The following is an 8510-nucleotide window of genomic DNA, read 5'->3' on the forward strand; positions in this document are numbered from 1 at the left end:
AGCTAATAGCCCAGTCCATCAGCTTACACCATCCATGACTCAGACTGTCTGGTCAGCTAATAGCCCAGTCCATCAGCTTACACCATCCATGACAGACTGTCTGGTCAGCTAATAGCCCAGTCCATCAGCTTACACCATCCATGACTGACATCAGACTGCCCAGTCCATGTCTGGTCCTGTCTGATCAGCTAATAGCCCAGTCCATCAGCTTACACCATCCATGACAGACCCCTAATAGACTGTCTCAGTTACACTGTCATCCATGTCACCGGTCCTGTCTGATCAGCTAATAGCCCAGTCCATCAGCTTACACCATCGATGACTGACCCCTCAGACTGTCTGGTCCTGTCTGGTCCTGTCTGGTCCTGTCTGATCAGCTAATAGCCCAGTCCATCAGCTTACACCATCCATGACTGACCCCCTCAGACTGTCTGGTCCTGTCTGGTCCTGTCTGGTCCTGTCTGGTCCTGTCTGATCAGCTAATAGCCCAGTCCATCACCTTACACCATCCATGACTGACACCCTCAGACTGTCTGGTCCTGTCTGGTCCTGTCTGGTCCTGTCTGATCAGCTAATAGCCCAGTCCATTACACCATCCTGACACCCTCAGCTTACACCATCCATGACTGACCCCTCAGACTGTCTGGTCCTGTCTGGTCCTGTCTGATCAGCTAATAGCCCAGTCCATCAGCTTACACCATCCATGACTGACCCCTCAGACTGTCTGGTCCTGTCTGGTCCTGTCTGATCAGCTAATAGCCCAGTCCATCAGCTTACACCTAGAAGCTAGACTACTTATAGCAAAAGGATTGAAGGGATTGATGACAAATATTATATTTGAATGTCTTTAGATTCAAATGGTTTCATTGTGTATTTAAGTTGCTTGTTGCTTGTTTTTTTTGTAGGTGTGGGTGGGGGGGCAATACAGAGTGATGGGAAGGGCTCTGCATCGAATATAATTAGGATCTGTCCAATGCTTCCTGCTCTCAGCGTCTCTGCCCAAAATACCAAAGCAGTAGCTAGCTACAAATAGACTGTTTAGCAAAAGGTGGCCGACCCTGAAGACCTACTAAGGTATGCAGACTTCTGCCGAATCATCTACATCATATCTGTTAGAGCAGGGCTTGAGCAAAAGCCTGCACAGCCACCCGGTAAGTCTCCAGGAGGACAGGAGGCCATCTCTACACTGTGGTCACCTCTGGTCTAGACACAGTAACATTGCTCATCCAAAACAGTATGTTTTTCCATACACTTAGAGTAGTAGCAGTTTAACAATAGAGTAAAACCCTACACCTGAGATACCCCTCTCTAATAGATATAAACCAGGCTGAGGAACGATAGATCTTCTACACGAGCAACCACAGCATCTCCACAGCTTTCTAACAAGGTGTACAGTGGAGAATACAGAGGCAGACTGGGCTCAGCAGACTGGGCTTGGCAGACTGGGCTCGGCAGACTGGGCTCGGCAGACTGGGCTCGGCAGACTGGGCTCGGCAGACTGGGCTCGGCAGAATGGGCTCGGCAGAATGGGCTTGGCAGACTGCATGTAATTCAAGCAGCCCTAGAAAATCGAGCTGTATATTTGGGAGGTCAGCCGGTTCTATTTCTGGGCTGTTGGCAGTAAAATTACAGTCGGGTCAAAGGGTTCCTTAACTATTCTGTGTGGCATTCAGTTGTCCTCTCATCTATTCTGATCCAGATGACCTGCGGTCACCTTTACAGTTCAGGACCTACTGACTGGCGGGGGGGTGTGTGGGACCAAGATAGGGGAGGGGGTCATACGACACGAGGCCAGACAACGGCCAGGCTATTTTCAGACTGTTACTGATAGCCCTGCTCACTCCACTCCATTCATGTGTCTAATGCTGTATAGGATTCAGTGGGTCGGTCGGTGCCGTTTAACATGAGGGAGGACCGTTCCTTTTTATTTTCCCATGAACACGGCCTTATTTCTAATACATCCTATTGGATGACTGTCGTTCATATTCCATTCACCCAGTTCAGTGACAGGTTTAGGCTACTGTCATTCATATTCACCCAGTTCAATGATAGGTTTAGGCTACTGTCATTCATATTCACCCAGTTCAATGTAACAGTGACAGGTTTAGGCTACTGTCATTCATATTCACCCAGTTCAATGTAACAGTGACAGGTTTAGGTTACTGTCATTCATATTCACCCAGTTCAGTGATAGGTTTAGGCTACTGTCATTCATATTCACCCAGTTCAATGTAACAGTGACAGGTTTAGGTTACTGTCATTCATATTCACCCAGTTCAATGTAACAGTGACAGGTTTAGGCTACTGCATGATACTCTATTGTTCCCCTATACCCATCATGAGGTTGCCTAGCCTATGAATTAAAGTTTACAACGTATGTGGATACCTACGAAGAAAATGTGTGTAATCAAGGTGACAGTGACATATTCATTACCATAACCCTCTTGCCTGCATCTAGCTGATCTAGGGTTTAATCATTAGTCTTAACAGTTGCAAACGAGAGTTTCTATTGGACACATTCAGGTGTGTTTATCCCCGTTTCGTTCCGTTTATAAAGAAACGTTTTTCAACAGAATCGGAATGAATACACGACTGTCTGGCTGGAGGACAGGGCCCTCTAGTGGTGGTCTAGAGGATAGCAGGAGGTCAGGGCCCTCTAGTGGTGGTCTAGAGGATAGCAGGAGGACAGGCCCTCTAGTGGTGGTCTAGAGGATAGCAGGAGGACCACTGCTATGTCTGGTTGGAGGACAGGGCCCTCTAGTGGTGGTCTAGAGGATAGTAGGAGGACCACTGCTGTGTCTGGCTGGAGGACAGGGCCCTCTAATGGTGGTATAGAGGATAGCAGGAGGACTACTGCTGTGTCTGGCTGGAGGACAGGGACCTCTAGTGGTGGTCTAGAGGATAGCAGGAGGACAGGGCCCTCTAGTGGTGGTCTAGAGGATAGCAGGAGGACCACTGCTATGTCTGGTTGGAGGACAGGGCCCTCTAGTGGTGGTCTAGAGGATAGCCAGGAGGACAGGGCCCTCTAATGGTGGTATAGAGGATAGCAGGAGGACTACTGCTGTGTCTGGCTGGAGGACAGGGACCTCTAGTGATGGTATAGAGGATAGCAGGAGGACAGGGCCCTCTAGTGGTGGTCTAGAGGATAGCAGGAGGACAGGGCCCTCTAGTGGTGGTCTAGAGGAGAGCAGGAGGACCACTGCTGTGTCTGGCTGGAGGACAGGGCCCTCTAGTGGTGGTCTAGAGGAGAGCAGGAGGACAGGGCCCTCTAGTGGTGGTCTAGAGGATAGCAGGAGGACAGGGCCTTCTAGTGGTGGTCTAGAGGAGAGCAGGAGGACTACTGCTGTGTTGTAAACATAGATAACAGGAAAGATATTGCAGTTATTCAGTTGGTAAAAAAAATAGGTAGGACCGTCTAAGAATATGGAGCAGGATTGCTGTGTTGGACAGACTAGAAAACACATTGCAGTGTCTGGCTGGAGGACAGGGCCCTCTAGTGGTGGTCTAGAGGATAGCAGGAGGACAGGGCCCTCTAGTGGTGGTCTAGAGGATAGCAGGAGGACCACTGCTGTGTCTGGCTGGAGGACAGGGACCTCTAGTGGTGGTCTAGAGGATAGCAGGAGGACAGGGCCCTCTAGTGGTGGTCTAGAGGATAGCAGGAGGACCACTGGAGCAGGATTGCTGTGTTGGACAGACTAGAAGACACATTTCAGTGTCTGGCTGGAGGACAGGGCCCTCTAGTGGTGGTCTAGAGGATAGCAGGAGGACCACTGCTGTGTCTGGCTGGAGGACAGGGACCTCTAGTGGTGGTCTAGAGGATAGCAGGAGGACAGGGCCCTCTAGTGGTGGTCTAGAGGATAGCAGGAGGACCACTGGAGCAGGATTGCTGTGTTGGACAGACTAGAAGACACATTTCAGTGTCTTCAAAAAGGTTCAGTAAAACTCTTGTAGCCTGAAAAGGGAGGTTTCGTACGGTTGTGTCATGTATTTATTTGTGACACTCTCGACTTCCTTCTCTTTGGTAGATATCTGGCAGAGGAGATCAAGAAGAGAGATGGATTCCGTCTTGTGATGGAGCCGGAGTACACCAACGTCTGTTTCTGGTACATTCCTCCCAGTCTGAGGGACATGGCTGACGGACCCGAGTTCTGGAAAAATGTCCATGCGGTAAGTCAGAGGAGGACATCCCCCTCGTTATACAGAACACGATCCTCTCCTTTCCTGTGGTGTTCTTCAACATTAACAGAAGCCCTGTCATCAATAACACAACAAAAAATACAATTGAATTCAGGAATTAATTCATGTTGAAAAACAAAACAAAAAACATTAATTTCCCAGGATATGAATGAGACAAATGTTAGCTAACCGTGAGGATTTAGGCTCCAGTCTCTTTTGGGAGGCGTGGGTTCAGATCCCAACACTGGCACCAGATGTCAAGCAGGACCATAATCCTCCAATCCTAATCCATACGGAAATGGACCTTAGATCTGTATGTGGAGACTCTAAATACAACTTGACTTTGGTTATTATGTCCCAATAATCTCTCCTTTCTGCCGTGAATTCATGGATTTGAAAGGTAATGACTGGTACATGGAAACACCAATTCAGTGTTCTCACACGTGAATGAGTGCTTACTTCACAAGGAAGGAGAGAATATTTGAAATACTGACGCCTTAACTTCCCAGTTCCACCATCTCACAAGCGTATGTACTACTCCCTACCCCCAGGTGGCGCCAGTGGTTAAGGAGCGCATGATGAAGAAGGGCTCTATGATGGTAGGCTACCAGCCCCATGGAGACAAGGCTAACTTCTTCAGACAGATCATCATTAGCCCTCAGGTCAGCAGAGAAGACATGGACTTTCTGCTGGACCAAATACACAGCCTGGGGATGGACTTATGATCCCACGGGGAATACCTACAAAATGGCACCCTATTCCCTCAATGAGCCCTGGTCAAAAGTAGTGCACGATACAGGGAATTTGGGTACCATTTTGAACAAAACCCAAATGGTCATGTTCAGTAGGCACGAAACAGGAGATCCTGTTTTGAAACTGAGTGAAACGGAAGAGGTGGTACCCCAAACATTCTATAAGAAGTTTCCAAACATCCTATAAGAAGTTTCCAAAACATCCCATAAGAAGTTTCCAAAACATCCCATAAGAAGTTTCCAAAACGTCCTATAAGAAGTTTCCAAAACGTCCTATAAGAAGTTTCCAAAACGTCCTATAAGAAGTTTCCAAAACATCCTATAAGAAGTTTCCAAAACATCCTATAAGAAGTTTCCAAAACATCCTATAAGAAGTTTCCAAAACATCCTATAAGAAGTTTCCAAAACATCCTATAAGAAGTTTCCAAACATCCTATAAGAAGTTTCCAAAACATCCTATAAGAAGTTTCTAAAACATCCTATAAGAAGTTTCCAAAACATCCTATAAGAAGTTTCCAAAACATCCTATAAGAAGTTTCCAAAACATCCTATAAGAAGTTTCCAAAACATCCTATAAGAAGTTTCCAAAACGTCCTATAAGAAGTTTCCAAAACATCCTGTAAGAAGTTTCCAAAACATCCTATAAGAAGTTTCCAAAACATCCTATAAGAAGTTTCCAAAACGTCCTATAAGAAGTGTGTTAACTTGTTCTCTTATTTGGTGCCCCAGGGCTGTGCAGAAGCCTCAGCATGTCATCCTTCCATTGCCCGTCTCCATAAAGTGCTCAAACGAGTACCTGTTTCTGCTATTCATGATCGATTCCATTTGTAATTCTGAGGACAGGCAGTGTGTCCGTCCATGAGACTGTAGACACAGTAGCTTGTTGACGGTTTTTGAGGGCTCAACCTCTTCATAGGAACCAATTTCAGATAAATAAAAAAACTCAAAAGTCATTATCCTTTATGTCAATGTGATTTTTTTTTTTTAAAGTAATATAATAAATACTGGTATAATATAACTGCTGTTAGAAAACGAGGCGTGCAACTTTTAGTAAAAGCTGAAATGTTTCGAATAGATTTTAGGAGATACGATTTTAAGCCGATTGATTGTAAGAGATTTATATAAATATATATGTTTATTACTTGATGAGATTAATATATACATCTTTAGAGAATACTGATGTGTAATGTGATGCAGGAGCTATAAATGTATTTTAGTTCTTTATTTTCATTTTGAATTTTCTCTTTTGAATGAATTTTCTTCCAGACGCATTAACTTTTACGATTTTAAAATCATTAATAAACATTTTTTTTAAACGTAGCACACCTAGTGCCTGAATACTGTGAGTCCACCTACATAAATCAGACAGATCTTAAAATGACTACCGTTCTTATGTTTAATAAACAATTGTTTTTATTAATACTTTACTTAAAGCCAACAGATTAAATGCTTTCTAGTTTTAAACGGACTCAAAATGCCTGTTATTTAGTCATTACTACGAGACGATAATAAGACGATAGAAGTGGTCAAAACCTTAATGCATTACAGCTGCTTTATAATACATTATACCAGTTGGCTTTAAAAGGAACGTGTTTTGTGTTTGTAGCTTGCCGTCAAAGAGAATGGTGTTTACTTTAAACATGTACCAAGTTCTGTGTACAATACTAGGATACGTGCATTCTGTAGTATACCTCGGTGTTTACTTTAAACATGTACCAAGTTCTGTGTACAATACTAGGATACGTGCATTCTGTAGTATTGTACACAGAACTTGGTACATGTTTAATAGTATACCTCGGTGTTTACTTTAAATATGTACCAAGTTCTGTGTACAATACTAGGATACATGCATTCTGTAGCATACCTCATATCGTATTCTGGCAAGACATTCTGTTTTCTCTTGTTGTTTTTGTTTTGTTCCAATAGCATTTTGTTCAGATATGTTGTGTGAAAAAGCCTGTATGTGTTTGTTTTTTTGTAGATGGAGGTTTCACTGAGAATTATTTATTTTCTTTTTCAGCGAAAATAAAACCAATTGTTTACTGAATCAGGTTGTTGTCGAGAATCTTTAGACTTCCTCTTCATAGCCTGGTATAGATCTCTGTGTGTTTTAGGCCACTCCTCTGATTACAGACTTCCTCTTCATAGCCTGGTATAGATCTCTGTGTGTTTTAGGCCACTCCTCTGATTACAGACTTCCTCTTCATAGCCTGGTATAGATCTCTGTGTGTTTTAGCCCAGATTACAGACTTCCTCTTCATAGCCTGGTATAGATCTCTGTGTGTTTTAGCCCACTCCTCTGATTACAGACTTCCTCTTCATAGCCTGGTATAGATCTCTGTGTGTTTTAGCCCACTGTTACAGACTTCCTCTTCATAGTTTTCTCTGTGTGTTTTAGCCCTCCTCTGATTACAGACCCACTCCTCTGATTTTTAGACTTCCTCTTCATAGCCTGGTATAGATCTCTGTGTGTTTTAGCCCACTCCTCTGATTACAGACTTCCTCTTCATAGCCTGGTATAGATCTCTGTGTGTTTTAGCCCACTCCTCTGATTACAGACTTCCTCTTCATAGCCTGGTATAGATCTCTGTGTGTTTTAGCCCACTCCTCTGATTACAGACTTCCTCTTCATAGCCTGGTATAGATCTCTGTGTGTTTTAGGCCCTCCTCTGATTACAGACTTCCTCTTCATAGCCTGGTTTTATATTACAGATTCTGTGTGTTTTGTTTTAGCCCTCCTCTGATTACAGACTTCCTCTTCATAGCCTGGTATAGATCTCTGTGTGTTTTAGCCCACTCCTCTGATTACAGACTTCCTCTTCATAGCCTGGTATAGATCTCTGTGTGTTTTAGGTCCTCTGATTACAGACTTCTCTTCATAGCCTGGATTCCTCTGTGTGTTTTAGGCCACTCCTCTGATTACAGACTTCCTCTTCATAGCCTGTGTAGCCCACTCAGATTACAGACTCTCTTCATAGCCTGGTATAGATCGTGTGTTTTAGCCCACTCCTCTGATTACAGACTTCATAGCCTGGTATAGATTTCTGTGTGTTTAGATCCTCTGAATACAGACTTCCTCTTCAGGGTATAGATCTCTGTGTGTTTTATCCTCTGATTACAGACTTCAGCCTGGTATAGATCTCTGTGTGTTTTAGCCCATGATTACAGACTTCCTCTTCATAGCCTGGTATAGATCTCTGTGTGTTTTAAGATTACAGGTCCTCTTCAGCCTGTCTCTGTGTGTTTTAGGCCACTCCTCTGATTACAGACTTCCTCTGTGTGTTTTAGGACTTCCTCTTCATAGCCTGGTATGATTAGATCTGCCTGTGTTTTGTGTTTTAGCCACTCCTCTGATTACAGACTTCCTCTTCATAGCCTGGTATAGATTTCTGGTGTTTTAGGCCACTCCTCTGATTACAGACTTCCTCTTCAGAAGATGGACCAGGTCTGGGAAGATGGAAGATCATTAGTCAGAGAAGATGGACCAGGGTAATCATTAGTCAGAGAAGATGGACCAGGGTAATCATTAGTCAGAGAAGATGTCTGAACTGAAGCATGTCTAGGTCTGGACCAGGGTAATCA

General features: G+C 44.2%; 1 protein-coding gene across 1 annotated transcript in view; it reads left to right on the forward strand.

Annotated features, from left to right (window-relative positions):
• Positions 1-6975, forward strand: part of LOC115121382 (acidic amino acid decarboxylase GADL1-like) — an 83603-nt gene extending 76628 nt beyond the window's left edge. Inside the window, exons 6-7 of the mRNA XM_065027312.1 lie at positions 4026-4167; positions 4728-6975. Of these exons, the coding sequence (XP_064883384.1) occupies positions 4026-4167; positions 4728-4901 (316 nt within the window). The 3' untranslated portion in view covers positions 4902-6975. The remainder of the gene's footprint in view (positions 1-4025; positions 4168-4727) is intronic.
• Positions 6976-8510: the final 1535 nt, after the last annotated feature.

The sequence above is a fragment of the Oncorhynchus nerka genome, linkage group LG14, assembly GCF_034236695.1.
Source record: "Oncorhynchus nerka isolate Pitt River linkage group LG14, Oner_Uvic_2.0, whole genome shotgun sequence".
Taxonomy (NCBI): Eukaryota; Metazoa; Chordata; class Actinopteri; order Salmoniformes; family Salmonidae; genus Oncorhynchus; species Oncorhynchus nerka.